Source organism: Amblyomma americanum, chromosome 8 (genome assembly GCF_052857255.1).
Source record: "Amblyomma americanum isolate KBUSLIRL-KWMA chromosome 8, ASM5285725v1, whole genome shotgun sequence".
Taxonomy (NCBI): Eukaryota; Metazoa; Arthropoda; class Arachnida; order Ixodida; family Ixodidae; genus Amblyomma; species Amblyomma americanum.
This window is the reverse complement of record NC_135504.1, coordinates 1,038,924-1,066,498: the sequence shown is the minus strand read 5'-3', so window position 1 is coordinate 1,066,498 and position 27,575 is coordinate 1,038,924. Positions and strand designations below refer to the sequence as shown.

General features: G+C 45.2%; 2 protein-coding genes across 8 annotated transcripts in view; one reads left to right on the top strand and one right to left on the bottom strand.

Annotated features, from left to right (window-relative positions):
- LOC144100779 (uncharacterized) overlaps positions 1-27,575 on the top strand; it is a 320,982-nt gene that overhangs the window by 192,639 nt on the left and 100,768 nt on the right. For all 7 annotated transcript variants that reach the window (XM_077633622.1, XM_077633626.1, XM_077633623.1 and 4 more), the window contains 13 exons: positions 5,146-5,235; positions 5,359-5,457; positions 6,526-6,621; positions 8,155-8,247; positions 9,392-9,487; positions 10,512-10,607; positions 11,339-11,434; positions 11,595-11,690; positions 12,038-12,133; positions 22,661-22,756; positions 23,450-23,545; positions 25,782-25,877; positions 26,035-26,130. In XM_077633622.1, the coding sequence (XP_077489748.1) occupies positions 5,146-5,235; positions 5,359-5,457; positions 6,526-6,621; positions 8,155-8,247; positions 9,392-9,487; positions 10,512-10,607; positions 11,339-11,434; positions 11,595-11,690; positions 12,038-12,133; positions 22,661-22,756; positions 23,450-23,545; positions 25,782-25,877; positions 26,035-26,130 (1,242 nt within the window). The remainder of the gene's footprint in view (positions 1-5,145; positions 5,236-5,358; positions 5,458-6,525; positions 6,622-8,154; positions 8,248-9,391; positions 9,488-10,511; positions 10,608-11,338; positions 11,435-11,594; positions 11,691-12,037; positions 12,134-22,660; positions 22,757-23,449; positions 23,546-25,781; positions 25,878-26,034; positions 26,131-27,575) is intronic.
- LOC144100775 (uncharacterized) lies at positions 1,418-3,965 on the bottom strand. The gene is made up of 3 exons (XM_077633619.1): positions 3,513-3,965; positions 2,225-2,396; positions 1,418-1,909 (listed from the first exon to the last, which is right to left on the bottom strand). Exons 1-3 carry the CDS (start codon positions 3,811-3,813, stop codon positions 1,435-1,437), a joined length of 948 nt encoding a protein of 315 aa, XP_077489745.1. The 5' UTR covers positions 3,814-3,965; the 3' UTR covers positions 1,418-1,434.

Genomic DNA, 27,575 nt, shown 5'->3' with positions numbered 1-27,575 from the left:
GTTGCTTAAAAAGGCCGGAAGTTACAGCTCAAATGCAATTTCCATTTACATAAGCCCTCATAGATTCTCTAGGCGACTAGCCATGATGCTGAAACATGATGTGACTGTAAACCTCAGACAGAGTTTGTTTGGAGTGACCGGGTTATGTCATATAGTTCACTTGGCCTGGCATTTTTGGCTGTGTGTGTGTATGGTAGATGTGGTTGTGTATGTATATAGTGTATATAATGTGTACTTATGCATGTTTGCATTATTTGTTTAATATTTGTGAAGTGAGTGACTACTTGTTTGCTTTGTGAATATTTGTATACATACATATTACACTTGTGGAGTTGTATCCATTCTCTGTGCAGTGATTTTTACTGGCTAACTGCTGTGATTCAGAGCTTCCCTATCCTTAGCATTCCCGTACCATTTGTGTTGTGTCTTTTATAGCCTCTTATAAGGAGATGCGAGCTTGTCAAGCCACCCATGAGGCAGGTTTTTCTCACCCCCCCCCCCCCCCCACCCCATGATGTGCTTGAGCGCATGATGCATATGTGCTAACAAAACACGCGTGTTGACCACCAAAAACCAAACTCTTGGGCAGCAGACCATAAAGGGGCTTTATGAGCACTGCCTAGCCAACAATGATGTCCTGAATCCTAGCAGTACAGGTAGATCATCTACCTGTACCCGCGTCTTTCGGGTCAGCAGCCGGGCCCCATAACCACTGAGCCACCGCGGCGGCACCAAAGCAATGAAAGGGATTGTGTAGTATTTCATAAATAATCTGCACTCTCACCGAGCGCTCCAATGCAAAATACAAAGAGATGAAATTGAAGTTGCACCGTACAATTAGACAAAAAAAGTTTTTTTTCCCATAAAGAAATAAATGCCGAAAAACATTCAAACCCCCCCCCCCCCCCCCCATGTTTACTCTGAAATAAAGACCGTAAAATGCACGGCCTAGTTATGCCTGAGCAACACCTCGGTTGGTCCCTTGATAGGGTATTCAGAAACCACGGCTAGGCTACGTAAACGCAGTGGGCAGTTTTTTCTCTTTTTAAACGATTGAAACGAGATATATGTGATTGCACTGTCCTGGCAACTCAGTTTTGCTCACCTTTGTCATCAGCATGCCACATGTGGTCAACAGGTGTTATTCATTCTTCTTTTGTACCGAAAACAGCAAGCGCTACTGTGTTTTTATCTCTTTTCCAGTGCAGATGGCATTGTCTTTAAATAGGTGGCAACACAGGCGTAGTATGTAAGAAAAAAATAAAGCCTGTTTCAACTGTTCCCCCTGTACACAGGGCATTGTGTACCATTGTTCTACGAGCCCTACAAGGTTATAATTTGTCATGGCTTCTTTGCTCAGTCTTTTCTTTTCACAACTGCAGCAGAGTGAAATAAACGTGGTGCCAGACATACCAAATCTGTTTTCACTTCTCTTTATTGGGATGGTGACGCTACCACAAGGTGTGGAGGATACTCTCCCTCGCTGTAGTGGCCTAAAATATTCAGCATTTCGATCTGTAGGTGACGGCGCATGTTCCTTGGCACAGTTTCCATATAGGGTTTCAAAGAGAGCAAAAAATGCTCGTCGGCATCTACTGGCTTCTGTGCCAGTAGTGCACTTCGCACAGATATGAGCCGCGCATTTACAGCGTCGAGCTCTTCCTGGACTCTCTTTCGCTTTTTGGGCTGCGGCGGGCCATTCTGTGCAGTAACACACACAGATTGGCTCGCCGAGCCTTGCTCTTCATTAAGAGCCATAGGCTGAGAGTTGGTGGGCTGCGGCAAGTCAGGACTCAAAAAGATGTCCTCAAAGGAAGCGTCTGGTGTGAAGTCATCGGCCGCAGCTGGTGATCCTGGCCGTGCGTGAGCGTCTGTGTCTTCATTCACCACCTCCATGCTGCTGTGTCCTCTGCAGTATGGTCACATTAATCACTGAGAGAATGTAGTGATAGGCTTTGACAGCAGCACTGCAAATACAACTGTGGCTCTACTGATAACCATGTCTGCAAACCTGGCATTCACGAAATCAAAGCTGCAATGAAACTACAAACTAAACTGAGGCATCACAATGAACAGTTAGTGTAGTGGATGAATATACCCTGAGAAGCAGTACATGCAACATCCATTTTTGCTGCGAAAACAGTACCTAAATGTTTCTTCTTAAAACTCTCACAAACACGTAAAATGGAACGCGGTGGGAAAGTTGCACTGGAGTAATACTTACTGGCGAGCTTCCATTTGGTCCTTTAAGAACCGCATTCTTTCTAGGTGCACCCAGCACCTACTCTTCGGTAGGACTCCGGCGCCACTTCTTCTCTCCATTTCTATATCCTTTAGTTTTCGGCGGTATGTATCTTTTAAATTCCGCCATCTGCGTTGTACGGATTCTACTGTGGCTGAAAGTATATGAAAATTAGTTACAAATGAAGCCAATTATCTGAAATGAAGAATAAACGCTTTTCAACACATGCCAGAAATTGTTTAGTGTGTTCCCTAGTTGGTTGTGTAAAACAAAACGGGCAGAACTGCACTCCATTAAAAGCAAGGAACATGAACTAAACAAGTACTGAGGATTGGGCGAGCTGGTGGTGATCCGTCGTATTAACAACCAGCGCTGAAAAACACAGACATGAACTAAGTATAGCTAAGAAACATTCCCATACCCGCTTCTTAGTTTTGGTGACTACTGGGATCCTTCGTATTTTGAATGAATATTCAGTCATATTCCCCCGTATGTGCCTTCCCGTAAGTGAGTGAAAATGCATACCACAAACAATGACAGCACATGCGAGACAAAACTAGGACGATTTTGTTTGAGCACATAAATGGTCGGAAATGAAACGGCGCTGCCGCAATGATTTCAGGTCCAAAATAATTCTGGTCACTCGAGTGCCTTTATAGCGTGCCGACATTTCACAGCACGCGACTATTTTTCCATTTCGCCGCCATCGGAAACTGCAACACCAACTCGGAGGCATTTGTCTCGCGCTGAGCAGCAAAATATAACGCACTAAACCGGGTACAGGCGTGTGGTCCAGATTCGTGAACAAGGCCGGTCATCATTAGGTTTAGTGTTTCAATTTTCTTGTTTAAGGAATAGAAATTTAACTGAAATGACAGCCCACATATTTTGCACGTGGTTGACCCCCGCAGTGTGTAAACAAAGGCGTAAAAAAAATATCAGCGGAAAAGACGTCGTCGAAACCTTTTTTCTGAGCACCGGTCAGTATACTATGATTTACTGGCATTTTTATGTTCTCATTAAACAAAGCTATGCGCAGTACCACTGTTTAAAATGCCGAGAATCCGCATAAGCAACTGCGTACCTATGCAGCGTGCACTGAACATGCTGCTCGCGTCGACCATCCGAGGTCGTTTATTGTCAAACGAGGGGCGGCACAATCACTCGTGATCAGCACTTCGATGTTATAATTAACAACTTCACGTAGAGTAAGTAAGTACAGTAGAGTAAGTAACTAAAATAACAATGGTCGAAAAGAACTAGTACGCACCTGTGGGGTCGATTGATCGCATGGCATCCCTGATTTCTTCCCAAAGCACAGTTTTGTTGATATTCTTCCTATAATCATTGGATCTTACGTTCCACAGGAGTGGCCGCCTCGCCACTTCATCAATCAGATGCTCATTGAAAGACGCGCGCGTGGCTTCAAAAGAGTGATGAGCGGACATTTTCGATGATTCGATGTGCGCCCACGTGCGCGCGATGCAACCAAAACACACTTTGTGCTTGCCGCTCCCTCCGCTTCTGCCAACACGTGACCACACTTGACGTGACGTCACGATGCTTCCCATTGGTTAGTCGCAGCCCGACCACACCGACGCTGCGAAAAAATTCCAACCGGACGGAACTCGATCGCAAGCCGTCTGCGACTAGACCGACGGCCCTCCCCAGTCGCAGACCGACGGGATTCGCAGTGTCGCAGGCGAAAATCGCATGCATGTGAAACGGCCCTATCACGTCTCTGATCGCCGTCGCACGGCCGAGGGCGCCTGCTTCGGAAGGCCGGGTATAGTTTCCGCCCGCCTCGCGCCATCGTGCGATCACCTTGCGCCGTTTGTGCCATCTCCCTCGATGAGACCCGCTCTCTCCCTATCTCTTTTTCTCCCCCCCCCCCCCCTACCATCCCCCTCCCATGTGCAGCGCAGCGAAAGTGATCTCTGAAAATAGACAGTTGCACGTGCTGCACTGAATTACTTCCAAAACTAAGGACCACAACAACCCGCGAGCAATAACTCGATCACGTACAGTTGAGCTGCACCCACACGCACCTAGATGGCCGGAAAAGAACAGGCGCGAAGTACGCGTGCTGTATCGAAGCTCGGCAGAGGGTAATTCAACTTCACGACGATGTATGTAGCCGTCTCCGTTAAAATATCGCCCCGCACGTCCAGCTTTAGGGCACATCAATTTTGTTTACGTGCTTCCTGCATTGACGTTTATTAAATGCAGCGCCCGAGGTACTAACCTGACAATACTTAATTATCACAGCGCAGCTCTTAAGCGCCCGTTCGTGGGTTGAGCGGCGTACCTCGCCGTCGGCGTAACCAGGAGCCGAGCAGCCGTACAGAGTGCCGCCGCTCGCTCAGAGATGGCGCCAGAGTCGTGCGCTCTGTCGCGCAGCACGGAAGGAATCGCGCGTCGCAGTACCCACAAACTTGGAGGAGACCCAAACAGAGCGCGTAACATTGACGTCTCCACTTCGTTCATGCGCGGCGAAAAACGACACCTCTCGAGGCCGCACTCCTCGCCTGACCAACGGCGACGCGAGCCTCGGCGGGAGCGTCTGTTCTGTGGACGCCATGTGTATGTGCGCGTCTACTTTGGCGCCAAGTAGACGCGGCGCCCTCTATATACTGTGAACGTGGTTTAGAGCTCGTCCCGTAGTTCTAGCCCCTAAGAAGCGCACTCAACGACAAAACACCCAAAGAGTTGCGCTCAAATTCCGCATTAGGAAGTAACGTAATCGTCGGTGAATATTTGCACTGCCGTTTAGCGAGATTGCGCAGTGAATTTAGTCGGTCACAGTATTCTTGTGGCTTTTGTTTGGATGAGCTTCCGACCCCTTCAGATGAATGCGTGGACCAGCGATTCTTCAGTCGCCGTCTATGCTTTCCCTTGTGCAGACAACAACCGTACGACTTGCGACCAGAGCGAAAAAGAAGAATGTGCGGGAAAAGAGTGCGATTTCAGTGCTGGAGCCGCTTTTTGCAGTGGTAAGAAGACTTATGCAGCCTGACAGATGTTTTTGTCGAGCCTAACTTGTGATGTTAGGAGCTATGAAAGGAACAGAAGTGCTGGCTGCCTTACTTTCGCACCATACTTTTTCACTTCCTCAGAAGTCGGAAACCGCACCGCCTGTAATGAGCAAGAGAAGAAAGTATGCAAAGAAATGGGGAAAGAATGTGATTTCAGCGCAGGAGCCGCGCTGTGCACGGGTAAGTTGGTGCCCCCGCGTATGACGTGCCAGTAACATAAACACGCCCCATTTGGTAGAAGCTTTGCGGCACACATAATAGAAAAGAGCGCGGTCCACTTTGCATCACGACGGTATTTTTATTCTTCCCATTTTTTTTTCTTCCACGGACCCTATTCGCTAGAATGTTGCGTGACTGTTCGCAGTTCACTCGTTCCGCGTCGTCCGGGACACCTCTCTTTTTTTGTCTGAAAAAGTGGGCCGACCTCACGACAGTAAAAGGAAGTACGTCGGCTTGCGAGCCCATGAAATAGGAAACACGATTAAATGCGCTGCTCACGTAACGGTTTGCTGAGTAGTCGAGTGCGTGTGCTGACTTCCTTGCGCGCGGCTTGTACAGATTAGATCGACGTAAATGGGAGTACACATTTTTATTATACAGCTTAAAAAATCATTGCACTAAACCCCCGTCGGCAGGAGAAATGCGTCGAAAAGAGAAAAAGTGTTACTATCATTCACTCCAAGGAAGCAATCTTCCATACCGTGCTAATCAGGTCAGCTTGTTAAGCGTAAAAAGATATTGGAGGGTCAGGGAAAGTTGCTGCGACAAAAAAAAAATGGAACCGGAAACGAAGGAAATTGCAAGGCCCGTTGTAAGATTTCCGCGTTAGCTCTCCGTAGACTTGAGTAGATGAAGCGCACACAGGAAAGGAATACACGAGACAGGCGCTACTTGCAACTGTTTATTGAAGTCAGGAATGGCTTATTTATAGCCAAGAGGAAGGCGTGGGGGAAAGGGGACAAAAACAATATAACAAACAACAGGTAAATGACTAGTGCGAGGGGAAGGATACTACAGAGGGGGGAACAAAAGTGATTCAAATCTTTATAAATTTATCTAAAAATATACTTTCATTCTTATGAACGACCAGCGATGGGGTGCTGACACAGGAATTCCTGCTTTTTTTTTAATCCGGTGGGCTTCCAGCAGTTCACGGGCAGTCTTATCTTTACTCCCATATAACATCCGAGTTTCTTGGAGCTTCTGAAATACCTCTCCGTAGAGCCGTTCGTTCTTTTCGCCGAACAGATAAGAAACCCAAAGAATGCAATGACGAAGCGAAAAAGGTGTGCAAGGGAATGGGAATGGAATGCGACTTTTCCGCAGGGGCTCCACTGTGCACGGGTAAGCATGCACTGCTGTACGCAATTATCCTTACCATTTCCTTAACTTTAAACGTGCATTTATCCTTACCATTTGCTTAATTGTAAACATAGATGTCAAAGCAACTTGGAGTTCAGGACTTCACACAAGCCATGCAGCTCGAATGAAGACAGCTGCTTAGTCTTGGTGCTGTGTGAGGTATTGTACCACCAGGTGTTACAGGGAATATTTTAAGTAATTTTCAAAAACACGTTTTTTGGGGTAAAAATATGGTTTTGCGGCATAGTATTACAAGTGTTGGCAGACACCGGAAAGCAGGTGAATTTTCTTTAGTAAGCTGATTGACTATTTTTTAATAAATAACTTTTTAACTAATACCCGCCTAGTTTCAATTAAAGGCTTGTAGCCGGTCGTTAGCAATAGACATGTCAGTTTTTAGAATTTAGAAAAGGCGATTACCCTTGGGACTTGTGGCTCGGCAAAATTTGGCTTTTTAGACAAGTTACAAGCAGGGGAAAAGTTGCTTTGCCTGCATGTTTTTCGAAAGCACATCTGTTCAGGCTCGATGTTGTGAAATTCTGTCGAGCCACAGTGCCGAGGATGTTCGCATTTTCGAAATGCTAAAAACTGATATGGCTATCACTGACGACCGGCTACAAATCTCTAATTGCAACCAGTTGCCTAGCTGTGATAGTAAAAAAGCTAATTATCAAAAATTAGTAACCAGCTAACTACTTAAGCAAATACACCTGCTTTCCAGTGTCCGCCAACACTCGGGATGATACTATGCCGCGAAAGCCATATTTTTTATCCAAAAAAATCCTGTTTTTAAAGTTGCTTAAAGTCTTCCCTGTATAACACCTGGTAGAACTAGTCGAGCACGCTGGGAACTGCTTTCATGCGTCTTAAATGTACTATATGAAAATGTTTTGTCTTGACTTGTGAAGCCCTCGAATCCGAGATACAACATTATCTGGGACCTGCACCAATTGCCGTCGGCTTTACGCATTTTGAAGAGCACAATGCCATGAGGGATCATAATAGCGCACTTATGCTCACCGCGAGGGGCGGCTATTTGTCAACATTTATGTTCGCCAGAGGATGTATAAAGCATCCCAGGCCCTTGAATGACGTCCAAAAGAATGAATGCGATAAACCACAGAGTTGCGTAAATGATCCGCGGCACTCCAGCACGTGTAACTGCTAGTGAGTGATCCGTATGGTTTTGCACATTACTGTGCTTTCTGCTAGCACACATATGTAATCATCGGCTCCTTAAAGCCCGCGTGCAATAGACTTGAAGTGAAAAATTTCTTAAATACATCTGCCAAAAAACCATCAGCATGTGGTATATGAGCGTTGTCTACGTTATTTCTTAATCTAAAAATTTCATTTTCACAGTGGGAGAAATTTCGCACTATTATCACAATTCTCACACGTATACTTTAAAGTTGATATCCGCAAAAAGTTCGGGATTTCTGTGTTCCAATAGCTTTTCCTTTCAGCAATTCTTACACCGTGGGAGATCAGATATTTTACTTTTTCCTCGCACAGAAAAGCGAAAAGACTGTAACGCAGAGGAGAAGAAAATCTGCAAGGGAATGCGACACGAGTGCGATTTTACTGCCGGCTCTGCTCTCTGCCTTGGTAAGCAAATATTATGTAATATCATAAACTTTCACAAGCTTCACTGCAAGTCTATAGACGCTCAAATGCGTGAGCAACACGGTGCCACAGTCGATGGTAGGTCGTAAATAACGGAAAGAACTGTGTCAAAAAGTTTGCCGCGCTGAGCATACAAAAAATTAACAATTATGTAGGTGGCACAACTCCCGAGATTGAGCGAAAGCTAGCGTAGACTTTGAGAGTTCTTTTGAACCACCTTCTTCAGTCCTGTCCTTCAAGACACGCTCCGAGTATCCACACGTACCCTGCCGCTCCTTTAATCCTTTACGCTTGAGAATAAACCGTGCGAAACTTCAGGCGAGGACGCTCATACATCGCCGCGAATCAGGCGACGACTTGTGTTCGCCGCTCTTTTCCTAGCTGCATAAAAACCCATTATCTGAAGCTGCTGACTATGAGACCTCGCAGCACGGTGTAAACTTAGCCAGTGTTAACGCGGCAGCGTTAAGAGTCCCGTTCAGCGGAGAAACCGATGCAGTCCTTTGCGGTGGCGTTGTCACTCTGAGAGAATCTGGACTGCTCTAGGATCGTGACGTCAACACCAGATGACCTGCAATAAAACAAAAAAAAAATTGTAGACGACCGCAATGCATCCTCTTTCTGCATGCTGTCCAGTTGCTTTAATAAAAAAAAATGAATCAACGCGACATAAGGGGATGTTTGCTGTGAGCTCAGTCTACTGTCAACTATGGAAACTCATATCGTTTCGAACAGTGCAGCTGCATGGCCGTCGTGTGGACAGCTTCTCAATATCTCCTAGGAACAAATCTATTTGAAATCGGGCGGTATTTTGAAATTCTGCCCTTTGGTGAAAAAGCACTGCTGTTTGAGACAACTATAAAGTCTCCTTTTAAACGACGTAAGAGACTGGAAGCGAATTATCTGTACTTCAGTCGGGTCTGAGAAGAAGGGTGCAATAGGCGTCGTGCGATAAAGACACCTTACGCCTTTTTTACACAGAACGGCAGCCAAACACATTGCCGATATTGTGGGTCAGCTATTGGCTCAGATTGTGTAATCACAACAAGACCGATTGTTTGCATATTGTTGTACATCCTTGGGAACGATTTCTTTTCTCATCTGCACTTTCTTGATCCAATGACAGATCCAATACGCCACAAATGCAACAAAGAAGAGAAACACGTCTGCAAAGAAATGGGAAAGAACTGCGACTTCAGTGCCGGTGCTCCTCTTTGCACCGGTAAATTCTCCTCTGTATTCGTTTGCGAAGCACGTATACAAATGAGTGAAACGTTTCTTTAGACGCGCGTCATTGGTACCTCCCACTAGGTGTAACACCTACCTTACTAACACAGGCATCATTTATCCCCGATAGTGCTCTTCGTGCAGCTTGTTACAGCTCTTGGAAACAAGTTTCCCCAGGTGGAGAAAAGTGATGTCAAAGCTGTCTGGACAGAGAACTGCTCATGACTGCGTGAGCAGTTCATGGCACGCAAGCTGGTGCGGGGCTAAAGATACGTCGCTCGCCTGATTGATATAAACTCTCTGAAAGACGTGACAGCAATAACGGTGTCATCATGCCGAGCTACATTTTGAGCTACCGGCATTGCTTTTGCTTGTTTTGTTTTGCAGTAGAGGTGCGGACATAAGTACACGGAGCACGCTTCTTCGTTCCAAGTGGAATCGGGCCTTCCCTATCGGACATGAAGAAATAACTTTTCTCCATAAAAAAACAGCACTAGCGTCCGCTACCTGCGTGCACATACCAAAGCTGCCAGTTTGAAATAGGCAACGCGTGAAAAGTGCTTGAAGGCAATAAGCAGCGTACTCAGTTTATTTTTTCCGCGCATGTACATTGACACTTTCTGCTCCGCTGTGCAGAGTGTCGAATCTACTCTTCGTTAAACTTGGTATATATTGTTGTTATTCAGGCTACCCGCTTTCTTGGCGAGCAGCTGGTGAACAGATCTAGAAAACTCTGCCATCAAAACGGTGTGCCTTATATGACTGAAATTGTTGTGGACTGCGTTCGAAGACAGTCGTATTTTGACGAAAGACTCTAATCTTTCTTTTTCTCTCCCTCCTTTCTCTGACTGAAGATATAATTTGTTTAGCAAAAGCACGGATCACACAATCGTTAGGCAGTAATTATAAGAGAAAAAAAATGTTACTAAATGTGGCATCAGCCATTATTCTGCGTTTATTTTCTTGAAACCAGGAAAGCGACCACTTGTCATAGCTCGTGTTCATTTCCCTTTGTTTAGATGCAAAGCGAAATCATTGCAATAAGCAAGAGCAAGAACAGTGCGAGTCAATGGGAATGGCATGCGACTACAGCGCCGGGGCAGCTCTCTGCATGAGTGAGGATGCATTCTTGCATGCATTTTCGAATGCACGTTGCTCAGTTCGATCCAAGTGAAGGTTTGGAGCGAGAACTTTTTATTAACCTAACGGAAGTATGTGGCTTTTCTGTAGAGGGAACGTAATTCCTTTACATTTCCCGTTTTCTTCGACTCCTTGTTTTTTTTTTTGCGTGTTATTTTTTGTTATTGGTTGCTTGTGAGTCTCCGTGCAATATCCTGAAGTACCACATAGTGTTGCGGATTGCCTAATTGCGACGCACGGAACTGTAAAAAAAAATATTTACATGGAACAGCTTAAGCCACCGAACAAATTAGGCGAACAAATTAGGTTACAATATTATTCAACCATTTCATTCAGATAAAACTATCGAACAAATTAGGTTACAATATTATTCAATCATTTCATTCAGATTTGAATGATTACGTGTCCTGAACATGGCGATAGACCAGCTAAGGTGGACCTATGCTGCAGAAACCTTTGGCAGATATAACTCTGCACACCACTATGCTAATTCTGTCCTGGAAATTAAAGTACCAACTACAAACTTGTGAAGGCATGATGACAACTGTCATGGCTGCTGAAAATCGAAATTATTTCGTGACTAAGTTTATAAAAAAGTTTTTTATCGAAGAGACATTTCTTTATGTGCATTTCCGGGCCGCCATATATTTCTGGGTGCCTTACGATCTACATTTTGCACGGTGTTCCTCTTCTCTGTTACTTTTAGGTCCAGACCGCAAAACCTGCAATGAAAAAGAGAAAGAAATCTGCCAATCGATGAGAATGGATTGCGATTTCTCCGCTCGGGCCCCTCTGTGCATGAGTAAGTATCCGATATAGGTACGCAGTTTCTGGGGACATCACGTTTGTTTTTGCAATGGCCATTGAACTCAAGTGAGAAGGCAGTCTTCACGCCAAGCACTTTTCTTTGCGAAAGCAGGATATTTATGGCTTTCACTTATTTTTATGTTTATTTATTTCAGATAAAAACCGCACGGAATGCAATGAAAAAGAGAAAAAAGCATGCAAGGATTTGGAAAAACAATGCGACTTCACAGCAGGAGCCGCCCTCTGCGTGGGTGAGAAAATGTTGTCGAATTAAACTTTAATCGTCATGGATAGAAAGGGAAGCAAGGGGGCGGGAGCTGCAAAATAAGCGACGGCATTTACTCTGCTCCTTCAAATGTTAAGTATGGTCATCCTCATTGGGTATGGTGGTGTTAAGGGCTCCCAAAAACGTTTTGCAGAGGGGGGGAAATATATGCCAGAAAGCGGCGAAACACTGCAAAATGCGATTTATAGGCACCAGGGAAGCAAGTGGGCTTAAAAATAAGAGTGTAATCCTAAACACTTCAATTGAACCAAAGCCGTCCTTTGAGACTTTCACTACATTGTCAAAGGCCACATTTTTTCTTCCTTCGGACAGAAAACAGAGAAGAAAGGTGCAGCGAAGGAGAGGAAGATGAGTGCAAGGAGGCGAGGAAAGACTGCGATTTCTCAGCGGGGGCGCCAGTGTGCGCTGGTAAGGGAATCTTTCGGCACTCGGAGAAATTGCGCTTTCCGCCGCGCGGCGCGTGCAACCTCCACGAATCAAGGTACATATATAAATGCACATATATACGCTGCACTCAGAAACAAATAACCCCCTGGGGTGCCGACCCTGCTGGAAAATTAAGTGCTGGGTCTCCAAACATAAGCGAACATCAAGCTGTGCAAGAGGCACAGCCTCATATTTCCGCAAGCGCAACCCGCAAGCGCCAAACACTTGCGGTTTGGCGCTGCTATTAGTCTTACATGACTTTCCTTTTCGTTGCTGGGCATGCCCGCTGTATGCTATATGTATTCGCTGCGCGCAGCAGTAAACGTTGTTGAAGTCGGCGCTTTGTGGTGGTGTCTCCCCTCGTGTCAGTGTTCGTCTTTGCGCTGTGAATGTAAGAACAGTTCCCCACGGCATAAACGAAGGCCGCCCTTTGCGAGGCCAGAGGTCACCTTCCGGGCTTGGCATGCTTCGCTCGTTGCCCTCCGACGCCTCCACCCGTTTACAAAAAGCACTTTACGACACCCTTCTCTTCCCCAATTCAGCCTCACCCCCACCACTAGTAGATGCTTTGCTTGCCCAAACTCGCTGGTGTTCCTCTTTTCTCGTGTATGTCTTCATGCAAAGTGCAAGCGAGTCGAGCCTTGACTAATCGCGCCGAAGAAGTTCCAGATGAGGGAAGTCTCTTTACTCTTGCATTTCAACGCGATAACTCCCCGTTCTGCAGATAATTAGAAACACCGCGAGCATGCCTCTGGCAGGCGGCGTCCACAGAGAGAAACCTAGTAGTCAGGTGGGCCATCTACGTGACCTGACCTTGTGGTCACAACGTGCCCACCAGATAGCGAGCAAACTGCCCACCACGGCAGGTAGTAATTAAATCAATTATTGGTCGCTCGGGAAGAGCAGCCCGGGTCGCACAAGGCCCACCGCTGGGAGCACCTGCCATCGCAGGGCAGTGGCGCACCGTTAAGCCGCTCCACCACTGAGCCAGGAAGGGTATGAGGACTCCCAGAAATCTATGAATGTAGAGAATGACCTTCCGCATATAAGGAAATTAACCGAATACGCTATCGCGTCATACACTTAAGGCGGAGCTAAAGAATAGCCTCCACTTTTATTTTGCTTATCTGTTTATTTTTCTGCCTGCAGCACGCGAGTAATTGTGTCTCAAATTCTCATCTATGCACTTTACTCCCCGCCGCAGCGTTGTGCCGGAGAACGCAGACTATTCTTCTCTCCCCCCCCCCCCCCCCCGTTTTTTTCTCTCTCTCTATTGGCACGTCGCTGCCGCAGGCGCGTGAGGCGGGCGACAATGATTTTTCTTTCCCGTTACGTTTTTTTTTTCGCTGCTCTTCCTCGCGCATCTGTTTGCTTGTTACTTTGTTCATCTCTCGGACGTCTGGGCAGATGCTAATGCCTTGGGAAGGAAAAAACCCTGTAACCTCAGTCTTGAGAAATGGCAGGCACTCTCCTAAACCTCGAATCGAATGAACTCTTTACTTAAATGACACGTTTCTTAGCCTTGCCATATATATATATATATATATATATATATATATATATATATATATATATATATATATATATATATATATATATATATATATATATATATATATATATATATATATATATATATATATATATATATATATATATATATATATATATATATATATAATCAGCGTGATCACGTCCACTGCAGCGCAAATGCGCCCCCCATATCTCTGCAATTTAGCCCGTACTGTGCCTGCTGCGACTACCCTACGCCTGCAAACTTCTTAATCTAATCTCTAGGTGAGTACCCGTAAGATACAGCTTTTATTTACACTTTTACTAGAGGGATAATGAAAAACTGCCATTTCTGATCTGAGAGAAGCTGCCAAATGCGCACCACTCCATCTTCATTCTTCCAGTTATTTTACACTCGTGATCCAGATATGCGGTTACTACTTGCCCTAAGTAGGCGTATTCCCTTACCACTTCGAGCACGTGGCCACCAATTGTAAACTTCTGTTCGCTTCTGAGACTTTGGAACGTTACATTGGTTTTCTGCATATTAACTTTAAGACTCATCGTTCTGCTCTGCCTGCCTAACTGATTGATCATGCTTTGCAATTCACCTCCTTGTGTGAATTAGCAAGTCAATGTCGTTAGCGATTCACAGATTACTAAGGTATTCTTCATTAACTCTTATCCGCAACTGTTCACAAACCAGACTTCTGAATGCCTCCTGCAAACAGGTGGTGAATAGCATTGAGGAGATCGTGTCCCCCTGCTTGACACTCTTCCTTACTGGAATTTTATTGCTGGCTTTAATAGAGGACTATGGTGGCAGGGAAGCGAGATACCTTCTAGTATTTTTACGTAAGGCTCGTCTGCATCCTGATTACGTAATACCTGCATGAGTGCTGAGGTTTCTACAGATTCAATTGCTTTCTTGTAATCTATGAAAGCTATGTATGGGAGTTGCTTAAATTCTGCGCTTTTCTCTATCGCCTGGCCGAGAGTGTTAATATGGTCTATTGTCGAGCAGCCTTTACGACACATAACACATATCCAGGAGTGGAATTAGCCAGGCCAGTTGGTTCCTGGCACATAAATAACAGCGCGACAGACGGAAAAATAAGGAAGAGACACAAACACGAGCGCTGGCTATCAACAGAAAGAAATTTTATTCCAGTCTTTACGAAATCCTGCCTGAAACTTTGATTAATTTAAGTCTAAGATTGTCCTGCCTCTATTGGCGATTATCTTAGTAAAAAACTGTAGGCAACTGTCAGTAAGCTGATCGGTCTGTAATAAGTCCTTGACATCTCCTTTCTTATGAATTAAGATGACGCTAGCGTTCTTCGAAGCATCCGGTACGCTCGAGGTTATAAGGCAGTGCGTATACATGGTGGCTGGTTTTTTCAGCGCAATCTATCCTCCGTATTACAGCACATCTGCTGTTACTTTATCCCCACCAGTTGCTTTCTCCCTTTGCATTGCTCCCAAGACTTTCTTTACTTCCTCTTTCGTTAGTGTCAAGATGGCCCATTGTTGTGCGATACTGGCTCTCTCATTAAAGTACTAATTGAATCCACTATATTCTATAGATTTGTGCCTAACTCGTCCGCAATTTCAACTATGTTATCCATATTGCTAATGACACTGCCCTGGTTATATCTCAACGCACACATCTGAATTTTGCAGACGTCTAGGTTCAACGCGATAGAGTTAAGACGCTCATCTCGCAGAAAACCCAGCGTCGTTGTCGGGTTTGGTGTCGGCTTCATTGGCCATGAGCCAAAAATTCAAGAAAGACCCCAAGAGCAGCAACATAGGAGGCATGTGGGCTGCCTAAATCACGTGATCCTCTGTAATCATCACAACCTCCCCATTGGATTGTGAGGAAACTGACCACCGCCACCGCGGAAGGTAGGAGTTAGAATAGTGATTGGTGGCCCGAGTTTGCTCTTGAAGAGCAACATGGGTCGCACAAGTCTCACCGGGCAGCGGCGCATAGCTTGACTGTTGCACCACTGCGCCCGGTGTGGTATGGGGATTACCAGGGATCTATGAGTGTTAAGCAGAGAATGACCAATTCCGCATGAATCGGCATTATCCCACAAAAGCTATCGCGTCGTACCCTTAAAGCGGAGCTTAAGTGTCCCCACCATTGAAGAATGAACACATGCTTGCGCACGTCTACTCGGGGTTTGGATGTGGTAAACCCCTGCGACTTTTTAGCCTCACCACTGGGGCTCTTCCATGTCCAGTTCCTGTCCTCACGTAGTGACAGATGGTTTGCATGACCCGTAAATTATTTCTCTTTGCCGACTCCACTAACTCACCCTTGCTGTTTCTAGAGCCTTTGACATAGTCGCCATCTGCCTGGCCTCCAGCCTGCTTCTTGCTTACATCAGTATCCAAGTCACCTATCAGTACAGTCTACTGCGTTTTAGTACGGAAGCACTATCGTTATGAGTAAACCTCGACCAGCATCTTGCGATGCTTGTATCCTTGCCGTGTTTGTGGGTTTGTGTCAGGTGAACTAAATAAATAAAAATAAATCAAATAAATATCCGCGAATGCCATTCGAACCTGCGGCAGCGCGAACAGATCAGCTTCGCTGGCTACTGCGCGAGAGCACCAGGCTATCGCCGCAGCCGAACACGCCTCGTGTTAAACTGCGACACACTCTCGCGTTGTGTGCATTGCACATTATCTTCTCCATCAACTAATACTGCTTCCAAACTAATGTTCGCGCTTTGAACTATGTGCCGGTAGTGACAGAGAGGTGTGGCCTGCATGCGTTGGCGCGAACAACGTTGTGCCAGAAACACAGCACTAAAGCAATACGCGTTGGCTTTGACAAGATTGCCGCAGAAACGCGGCACTGGAGCATACACTGAGGCGTACATTGGATAAATTGGCGTCGACAATGAAAAAGTTGAAGACGCGCATAACTGGCTCCTGGTTCAGTGGACACCTCAATCGCACTTTCGGTACGTGGCGGTGGTGTCCACTTGCAAAAAACTGGGCTTTCGCAGTGCTTAGAATTTTTTTTTACTTTGCTTATTGCCGATTCCACGTCTTCGTAGAAGCTTTCCACGATCTGGTCATCATGGCTGGATGTAGGCGCGTAGGCTTGCACCACCGTCAATTTGCACCTCTTATTAAGCTTGATTACTATAAATGTCACTCTCATTCATTCATTCATTCATTCATTCATTCATTCATTCAAAATACCTTACAGGGCCCAGAAGGGCATTGAGTAAGGGGGGCAAAACAATAGATTAAGCAAATAGGAAGAATAAATTAAAAACAACGCGTGATACAAGGCAAAAATTAAACACAATTATAAATATACAGGGCAAAACGTAACTAAAAGACATACATCACCGCGAGCAACAAAAATTAAATTAGTAGCAAGAATGCATCGCAAGTGCCCAATAGGCATCAAAAGGAAAAAGCAGTAGTCATAAAAAACATACAGATGGCTGAAATTGCACAAGAAACCAAAACTTTGTAAAATACCAACGAGAAGAAAAGGGGACCAAGGACACAGAACAACCTGAAACAAGACACAATGTCGTTAAAGAAAATGTTTGTGCAGTTGGTCTTGAAATGATTGGTGGTTGCCGATAGATGCGATACAGTTGGGAAGATCATTCCAAAGAATAATGGCACGTGGAAGTGCAGATGAATTGAATGCTAAGTTTCTTCCGTAAATGCGTGTAATGCTATACTGATTATGTAGGCGGCGTGAAATGCGTGAAGGCTCTTCGAGGGGCAAGGGAGATGGCCTGGTGCTATGACGATATTTATGAAGTAAGCATAAAAGAGCGATGGAGCGACGAATATGTAATGGTTCGAGGGAGATATCAAGTTTAATCTTAGTGATACTGGACTGGGGGTGGTACTTTTGTGTGATGAAACGAGCGGCTCTATTTTGTACGGATTCAAGCATGTTGATCAGGTAATTTTGATAAGGGGACCACATAGGTGAAGCAAATTCTAGTTGAGGACGCACGATTGTTAAGTAAGCGACTTTTCTCACGTTATTAGGGGCGTTTCGCAAGTTCCGGCGCAGGTACCCAAGTGATCTTGAAGCTTTGGCACAGATGGATTGAATGTGTGTGGCCCATGAAAGATTATCTGTGAGGTGAATACCTAAATACTTATAAGATGATGCCCGAGACACTGCGGTACCTTCAATGGAGTACGAGAAATTAGAATTAGTACGCTTGCGGGTGAAAGAGATGACCTTGCATTTAGATGAGTTGAGCATCATTTGCCATTTACTGCACCAATTTGAAATTAAGTTCAGGTCAGTTTGGAGGGCAAGGTGATCATGCATAGAATTAATGGGCCGGTAAATGATGCAGTCGTCAGCAAAGAGGCGTATAGAAGAAGATATGTCTGTTGGCAAGTCGTTAATGTATATTAGAAACAATAAGGGGCCAAGAACACTACCTTGGGGTACGCCAGACTCTACATCACTGAGTGGGGAGGTGAAATTGTTAACTGTAGTGAACTGCTGGCGAAATGAAAGAAAGTTACGTAGCCATGACAGTGTTAAAGAATCTAGGCACAGAGCAGACAATTTTGAGAACAAGCGGGAATGTGCAACACGGTCGAAGGCTTTAGCAAAATCTAAAAAGATACAGTCAGTTTGAAGGTTAGCATCCATGTTGAAATGCAAGTCAGTCGTAAATTCTAGCAGTTGGGTGTCACAAGAAAAACCTTTTCGGAAGCCGTGCTGATTAGGAAAAAAGAAAGAGTTAAGTTCCAGATGGCAGTAAATGTGAGAAGCGATAACATGCTCGAGTAATTTACAGCAAATGCAGGTTAGCGAAATGGGGCGGTAGTTTTCCGGTGAATTTCTGTTTCCACTTTTGAACACTGGAACGATCTTAGCAATTTTCCAATCTGTAGGAAGTAAACCGGATGATAATGATTGCTGATAGATGAGGCATAGAATTTCACTGGAGATCGATACGGTGTTTTTCAGTATTTTAGAATTTATGTTGTCAACACCTGCTGATGAGGAAACCTTAAGATTAGAAATGAGACGAGCGATACCTTCAGCGGAAATGGTAATAGGGGCCATAAATTGGTAATCATGATCAGGAACAATGGGTATGTTGGAATGATCTTCCCGAGTGAACACTGACGCAAAGTATCTGTTAAATGCTTGGGGACATTCACTCTCCGAAAGCTGCACGTGATCGTCGTTGCATAATGGAAATTGGTTGTTAGTACTGTCAGGAGATATCACGCGCCAGAACTTTTTGGGATTAGATTTTAGGAGGGCGGGTAGGTCATGGGAAAAATATTTTTTCTTTGATGCCCGGAGGGCCGAGCAGTAAGATTTCAGACAATCGTTGTATTTTTGCCAAGCACCCGATGTAGATACCAACCGAGCCTTTCTGTACAAACGCTTTTTTTTGTTTCGATGACGACGGAGACATCTAGTGAACCATGGATTAGATTTGTCGTTTGAAATTGAAACCAAGGGAACATATTTGTAAACTAGATTGGACATCATGATCTTATAAAGTACCCAGTTCTGATCGACGGACCTGTCCGCAAATGAGGGCAAGAACGTTTGAATAAAAAAATCGTTAAGTGCAATATTCATATCTCTATAATTAGCTCTATTGTAATCGCGAATTTTCGTGGATGTAAGACCTTGAAATGCTAATGGGACATTAAGTTGTAGATGAATGAGCTTATGGTCACTAAAACCGTCAAGGAGCAAGACTTCGTTAATCGTTTCGGGCGCATTGCAGAAAGCTAAATCTAAAATGTTTGAACCGCGAGTAGGTTGGTTAATCACCTGAAAGAAATTAAAATCTAACATAATGTTGATAAGTTCTGTTGAGGCGCGGCAAGATGACGACAAATGTGACCAATCAATCTGTGGGAAATTGAAGTCACCAACCAGGTAAATGAGTTCAGTTGGGCATATTTGCATAGCTGAAGTAATACTGATATGGAGTTTAGAAACGAATGAGTGATCTGAATCAGGCGGACGGTAGCAAACACCAACCAGTGCCTTCACCGATGCCAAAGTACAAGCAGCCCAGACTATTTCAAGTGAAGACCCGGTGTTAATGAGGAATGAATTTAATCCTTTTTTGATGGCGATAAGGACACCACCACCTTTTCTACCGGAGCGATCACAGCGATATACGTTGTAGTTATCTTTACTGGGAAAAATTTCGCTATCCGCTACGTCAGGGTGCAACCAAGTTTCTATTAGTGCCACAATATCATCGTCAGAATCATCCAGAAAAGAACACACCTCTTCACGCTTTGGCAGTAGGCTTCGGATGTTAGTAAATGATAAAGATAACTGTGGACTGGAGCCACAAGACCTAGCCAGAGCCTTAGTGGGATGGCTGTTGCTGAGCTATCTGGTTGATAGAATGACAGAATTGGTCGCGCTATCATATACGTAGGTATTTTTGCCAATGTGCAGCTTATCAACGACCAGTTTGCCCTTCTTATCCTGGAGCTTGGCGAACTCAAGTAGCTTTTGCCGTGCCTGCCTGGTTGGCAAAGAAAAATCCTCTCGAATTGAATGATTCGAGCCTTTTAGCTTATACGCTGACGAAAGAATCCGCTGTTTGTCCTTAAAAAAAGTTAGTTTCGGGATAATGGGCCTATGCTTGTCGACAGCGAACCTTCCCAACCGATGTACACGCTCAAACTGGGAGTTTGTGACAGTAACTCCCAGTTTTTCGTGGCAGAAGGAAATTATTTTCTGTTCCGAATCGTCCCAGCTTTCGTTCTCATCATCTGTGAGCCCAAAGAACAACAAATTGGACCGCCGAAGCCTGTTTTCAGCATCAATACACCTCTCTGTAACTTGGGCCAGTTTTTCACTAATGTTATGCAGACCGGGATCGAGAGTGCTGGCGTCAGGTTGGCTAAGTGGTACAGCTTTGGCCTCCAGTGCTGTAACTCTGTCAGAAAGCTGTTTAATCATCACATCTGTAGCATCCTGTTTTTCTTTAACACCCTTAAGCTCGTTCAATATTTCCGTTTGACCAGACTCGAGCCTCTGCATAGTTTCCAAAATCGAGGAAAGCAGGTCCTCAGGAGAAGGACCTGGGTTTGATTCAACGTCACCGGCAAGTAAGATCAACAAGGACAGGGCAAATGACCAACATCGCGACACTGGCAGTAGAAAACGCTTCACTTTGGCGCGGAACTCTGTTGGGCACGACACCGCTAGCAGACAGTAATCATCACTCTTGGCACAAGTAGCACCGTTGAGGTAACTAACCTGCACAATCAGGACCGGTAAGTTGTGCATGGCTGACGCGGTGTCGAGCCCAATTCCGCGCGCAGCTCTGTCGCCGTTATATACCGGGCTGGCTGTGACGTGGTCCGTTGTCGACGATGGATGTTGCCAGATGAAAGTGTCGGTGGCATCCAAAAACAGCGAAGGCGGCAGTGAACCAAGAACGGGCGGCAGCGATGCTCTAAAAAATTTCTCTGTGTTACCAGTTGTTCGTGTATAATAAGGAACCCCACACCTAATTCTCGTCTCTCCGCTAATCCAGGTTAGCACAGTACGTGCGCGCTCCTTTGCACCGTATACACACCTCGTCCGTCCTCTTAACCTCACTAAGCCATATGGCATCCCATTTAACACTGTCTAGTTCGTCGAGAAGCAGTGCTAAACTCGCCTCACTGGACAAAAGTTTAGTTTTCAGTGGTGTTCTCTCTGAAGTGAGAGATTCTTAGCACCCTCCGCTGCGTCTCCAGGTCTGACCGCAGCCTTGGTCTGTTGCTCCGCAGCCGCTGGGGACTGAGAACCGATGCTTAATTGGTGTTTTCATTGGGTAGGCTATGGCCGAGGACTACACCAGAGTGGCCAAATCCTGTTCTGGTGAGGGAGTGCGTTGTCGGTTCTTCTCACCGAGATCAGGCAGCACCCAAGGCCTGGTTATGCATTTCCATCGAGACGGGGATTCAAAAAAAAAAAAACGGTAGAGAATGGCGTGGCTTCCAATCTCTAACCTTTCGCACGAGTGGCGGACGCTGTACTTCTACGTCATCCCGCTTGTATATACACAGCCGAAATTTTAAACTATATGCAAATCTCTTTCCCTTGTATCAGGAAAAGAACAAAGTTTGACTTGTTATTATTATTGCCCGAAACCACTGCAATGTTTCTTCATGCTCAAAGCCACCAGCACGTGGCTTTGCAGCTATGCTTGTAACGCAACATACGACCTGCCTTATCTTGAGTGTTTGTGCGCTTGCCTCTGCGTTGTTAGAGATGGTCGTAAGCGCTTTCTGCACCCTAAGTCGAAACTTGTTCGTCAGCTTTAAACAGAGCACGGCCGAGAATTCCGGGAATTGGTCGCCGTCCACCACGCAGTCGATTCTTGTTGCTCTCGTCACGGAGCTACTTTCCTATTTGCGGTCGGCATTTCGCCTAATAAACACCGATTTAGAGTGATACCAGCCAGCCTTGTATTGTCAACCAGATTGACCTGCATTCTCTTCACTCCTGCCGCGGCTACAACATGATGCGGTGCTTGGGCTCTGATATGCTAGCACAGTGCGCATAGTAGTAGGGTTGGCGAGATAATGGTAGACTGCCAACACACTACAAAATTTTGACAAGCAAACCCACTTTAGCGGTCCTCACGAAGCGCTGGTTTTAGAGTAGGAGCAGAGGAGAAATAAAATTAAAGCGAGGTCTAGGTGGCACACAGCGGCTACCCGGACGCTCACACCATCTGCATGGGTCACTGCCGACGTCGTGGACAAAGCCAAGCGCGCAGTGTTGGCATAAGAGTGCGTGGCACTTAACTTCGTGGCCTGACTTTTGCTATGGGCTTCGTAGTTTTCCAGAAGCACTGTAGCTTAGTACAAGTTTTTCAGTTTAGCAGAGATGTGCAGTCTTCGGTTGTTCGCTTGATTTCTGCAGCGCTGTTCCTTTCCTTTGCCTCAAAATATCGTAGTTTATTACTCAACAATATGCTTGCTTTCTCGTAGATAAAAGCCGAACCACCTGTAGCAAAAGAGAGAACGAGGCCTGCAAGGACATGGGCAAAAGTTGCGATTTTAGTGCCGGCGCTGCTGTTTGCACTGGTAAGGGAGGACGTTTGCAATGTTACTTGTATCGCGGTTTGCATACTGGCCTATCAGTGACAACCGGGTTGCCATCCCTTTATGATAATGGTCTCTTTATAACACCCATTTGCTCCCTATGCTTCTGAAGAATGGAATAGTCTTCCTAATAAAATTGTATCTATTGCTGATATAAATACCTTCTGGAAAGTTTCCGCTGGTTTTGTGTGAACACTGACAGTGTTGTTGTGCACTAATGAATCTATTGTCTCAGCTAACGTTTTTTATACAGGATTAATCATGTGTATGCCCGTTTTTTTTATTTATTTATTGATACTGCAAGCCAAAAGTGGCCAAAGCAAGAGGGGCAATACAGTACAAGGCACGAAAATGCAAAAACAATGATAAAAACACAAGAACAGGATGAAGGCTGTAGCAGAGCTACTCAGAACGAGTAATTTCTTGCACTAGCACAACACTAAAAAAGCAAGAGCCGCACACACGAAAATACAAACAGGCGGGCAATTTTTTCTCTAAATTTTTTTCTGCCCCCTCTCGTCTGCAATGCCTGTACAGGCCTGAGGGTAAAAAATAAACTAATATTCGAATAAACGAAGGCTGGATTTTTGTCTGGCATTAAATGTGAAAAGTTTCTTATTAAAGAATTCCGTGCCGGCAGTTTTCCATGTGGTTTTCTTTGAATATTTTCTACAGAACCGGAGCGCGAAACCTGTGACGAAAAAGAGATGGCCGTGTGCGCCGAAATGGGGAAACATTGCGAATTTCCGGCGGGCGTTCCTCTGTGCCTAGGTGAGAAATTGTCCTCAACCTAATTACCATGTGGAAAGGAATTGGTAACAAACGCATAGAATTAGCGCGAAGGATCGGTGAAACGCAGCAAGATTGTTCATTCTGCGTGATTCCGTACGTCAGCTTTTAGCGCTACTTCTACGCCTCATGATCCAACAATCCCAACTGGACGCCTAGCTCAACGAATTCGCTTTAAGCATATGAGCACCGCAGGCCCTGGTTGCTACAAAAAATTCTATACTATGTTGATATTTGTATGGCGGGAAAATCCGCACTTCCACCAGTGTAGTGCAACATGCCACCGCAAACTGAAAAATAAAAACGCAAGCAGCAGTCATGGCATCTCACGTTTATTGCCGCAACCATCTCCAACGCAAAATACGTATAGTAGCTAGGAAGTAGAAATAGAAAGACGGGGACGGAACGCGCATCAAATCAGAATGTAATTGAAAGGTCATTGGCCTTAAACGAGCACAGCGCTTATGTTCTTAAACCTGCGGCACGCTATGCATGCACAGTTCTCTACTAAGCAAACTCACTACCTCTTTCAGTGAGCTGCACCTAGCAATCATTTATTTGAGGTGAAATCCGCGCCCTTCTTCTTGCGAATAAGCTGCCTTTTGGGTCATATAGAATATTTCGCGATACAGTGAGCAGAATAGTGCGTCGACTGCCTTTTCGATGCACATATATTTCGCCAGCAGGAACCAACTACAAAGACAAACAGGGCAAGCGCTATCCTCACTCTTCAGTTACGTTTGTCTTTATACGCGCTTTTGCTTTCTGTCTCAAGTACTAATCACCATCTAGCCCAAATTGAAGTTCTTCTAAACCACTGTATACAGTAGCATATTTTTTTTTCTCGATTTCGGGCATAGTGTGCTCCTTCGAAATATAAATTTCGATGATCATTTGGGTATTTACTTTATAAGTCGTTGCACTTCAACGTTGCTTTTTTCATCAGTTGTGATGAGTTGTACGAAATTTTGCGCATCCCTGCACAAACTCGACCGTTAGTGTTTTGCGATGAAAAACTAACGAATTGTCTTTGCTGAAACCAGAATGTACTATTCAGGCGGAAAAATATTTAGGTCCCGGGGCAACAAAAAATTGCGTGTCAAAGGATTAACACAAAAAATTTCACGGCTGCTTCAGAGTGCGCCGATGTTCTTCTGCCAGGAAAAGACGCAGCTGCTGCCACAAAAAAAGTGGGTTCCAGCCCCTGTATTCAACCTCGCGGTGTCAGCACCGGAAAAGACTCCATTATCGCTTTTGGACGGAAGTAGTGTTTTAGCCAAGGCTCATGTATCTGTGGTTGAAAAAATGAACGCACCGCTAATTTCTTGCGAAAAAAAAAAGAATTGTCACGGCGACCCCAGTAATTAATTTTGCGACCTGCTTGTAAAATATCTGTTCTCATCGAAAGTAACGTCTTCTATCGTTAGAACCTGTCCACACTTGAGTTTTTCCTCTGTGTCCCTATAACGATGCATAAAAACACTTTCGTGATGTTAGAACTATACCCACCGTGGTGGCTCAGTGGTTAGGGCGCTCGGCTACTGATCCGGAGTTCCTGGGTTCGAACTCGACCGCGGCGGCCACGTTTCGATGGAGGCGACAGACAAAAGGCGCCCGTGTGCTGTGCGACGTGAGTGCATGTTAAAGATCTCCAGGTGGTCGAAATTATTTCAGAGTCCTCCACTGCGACACCTCCTTCTTTCATTCCCATCTGCCTCCCTTTCCTTACAGGGCGGTTCGGGTGTCCACCGAGATATGTAATATAGTTACTGCGCCATTTCCTTTCCTCAAAACCGATTTTCATTTCTGTTGTTAGTGCTTTAGTTCTCCTAAAGTGCAATGGTTATGTGTCCTTACGAAGTTTACATCCCCTTGATGATATCATTAAAAAAGATGTATCCACGTTTTGAACTAAGTATATACAAAAGCGGGCATCTTTTGTGGTGGTGCTTCCAGCTTCAAAGCCACGCTCCCAAATTACACACTCCTCGCAAGCAGCAGGCTAGCCGCTTCTAAAATGCAACGGGAATGACATCAGCATAAAGGTGTTCTTCGTTTTCTGCCATTTTTAGCGCTTTTGGAGACGTGAACATACAAAGGAACTGTGGTCGTTAATGGGAAGGGGCAGAACTGCCAAGGGGTCACAGCAACGGGAATTAAAAGGGAGGAGGAGAAGAAGCTGTCAGCTCACAGCAAAGCCTATCTTTTCTCTTGACAGGCGAGAATCGCACCGAGTGCAATGCTCACGAGGCGGAAAGATGCAGCAAGCTGAGGAAAGGATGCCGGCTCGTCGGAGGGGAGGCGCTTTGCACCGGTAAGCGCATTACGACTAGCAGCTTACGCTTTTCGAGGCGGGGACTTCGTGCACATTTCAGCTCAACCTGGAATACATTTTGTTGAAATAAGCTTTCTCTGCATAGGAACGCAAGCAAACGTTAATTTTTGGTTGCCTCCTTATTTTTTCCCTGAAGGTCCGCCGAAAACAAAATGTGACGTAGAGGAAAGCCAGCCGTGCAAGGATATGGGCAGAGAATGCGAACTTGTACACGGGTCTCCGTTGTGCGTAGGTAAGGGGCTGTTTTTTGTTGCTTTTTTCACATGTTGGTTTCATTTTTATTGCAAAAGAAAATAATAAAATGGCCTCTTCACTGGATCGTGGTCAGGCTGTTCGTATGGGTTAATAGTGAGAGTCCTGAATAAAGTGACCTTCCTAGAAGACTGAAAACAAAGGCATTCTCAGCTCCAAAGTAAGATGAGGAGGAGGAGAAAAATTTATTCTACTCTGCGGTTTTGGATCATCTTCAGAGATGTTCTCTCCTTGGTTGTATCCCCAGGAGTCTTCTCTGTCGACCTCGTTCATATTTAATCCATGGTCGGCTGCCCTCAGTCCAGGACTCCGCTGGCCACTGCCGCCCGTTGAGCTCGCTGTACCAGACCTTTTTGGTCTTCACAGCGGTCGCTGGACAGCAGACTCTCCCATTGCTCCGCACTCGGCTTTTGTATTTTGGGGACCACGTCTATGTTTTGAAGGCCCACGTGATATGATATGGTGTGGGTTTTTCGTCGCACCAGGGACCTTTGTCCGTGTATATCGTAGGGTGCATTTTGTATAGTATGTGTTGGTTTGGGTAAGAACCTGTCTGTAATTGTCTTCAGGTAACAGCTTCCTCTCTTGAGAGATTTGTGCGGCGGGGGATATCAGATTCTTCTGCCTCTGTAGTATTGTAGTATGGCCGAGTATTCCTTCGGTGCTGGCACGAGTTCCGCGGTCTCGTTGGATGCTCGAAAAGCCGTGTATCCTCTAGCACGGACTCTCAAGCAGCCTAACTAAATTACATGAATGGCTGGATAGGCCGTCACGCGCTCCGTATACTCTTCGCAGCGAGCGACAGAATTAAAAAAAACACGAAAAAGAATACGACAAAACCACACACAGAATTGTGTGAGTACAGGATAGCAAACTAAGATGACAAAGATAACAATGACGGTGCAGAGCCCATTGGTTATAATACTTCATTCACTGTGTCACTGATACTTCCTCGACGTGCCGACTCGAATAAGCGCCCTGTGTGCATATTGAGGCATAAAATTTGCATTTGCGGTATTTGTTCAGCAATGTGAAAAACACTAACGGACGCCTTAATTTCTCAATTCTTCTGGAGCCTGACCTTCTATCTCTTCTCGCTCCGGTCGGTGGGACTCAATACCGCCTCTTGAGTTTGTATGCGAAATTTGTGTGCGTTAGTATCACATTGTGGTTCATCACTGCGTCATCCTGTCAGGCTCGCACCTTGGCAGGAAATGAAAAAGCAATGCATGCAACACATACTGAAAAAAAACTCCCATACTGGACATGGTTTTTCCAGATTTCACATTCTTTATATGTTCGCCGGCCGACCACTTCTTTGTACTTGGCGGCACCCGCAAATTGGTTCGAGTAATTTAACAGCCCAAAAAATCTGTGAAATTGAAAAAAAAACATTTCTACGAAAAACTGGCTTAAAGAAGACTG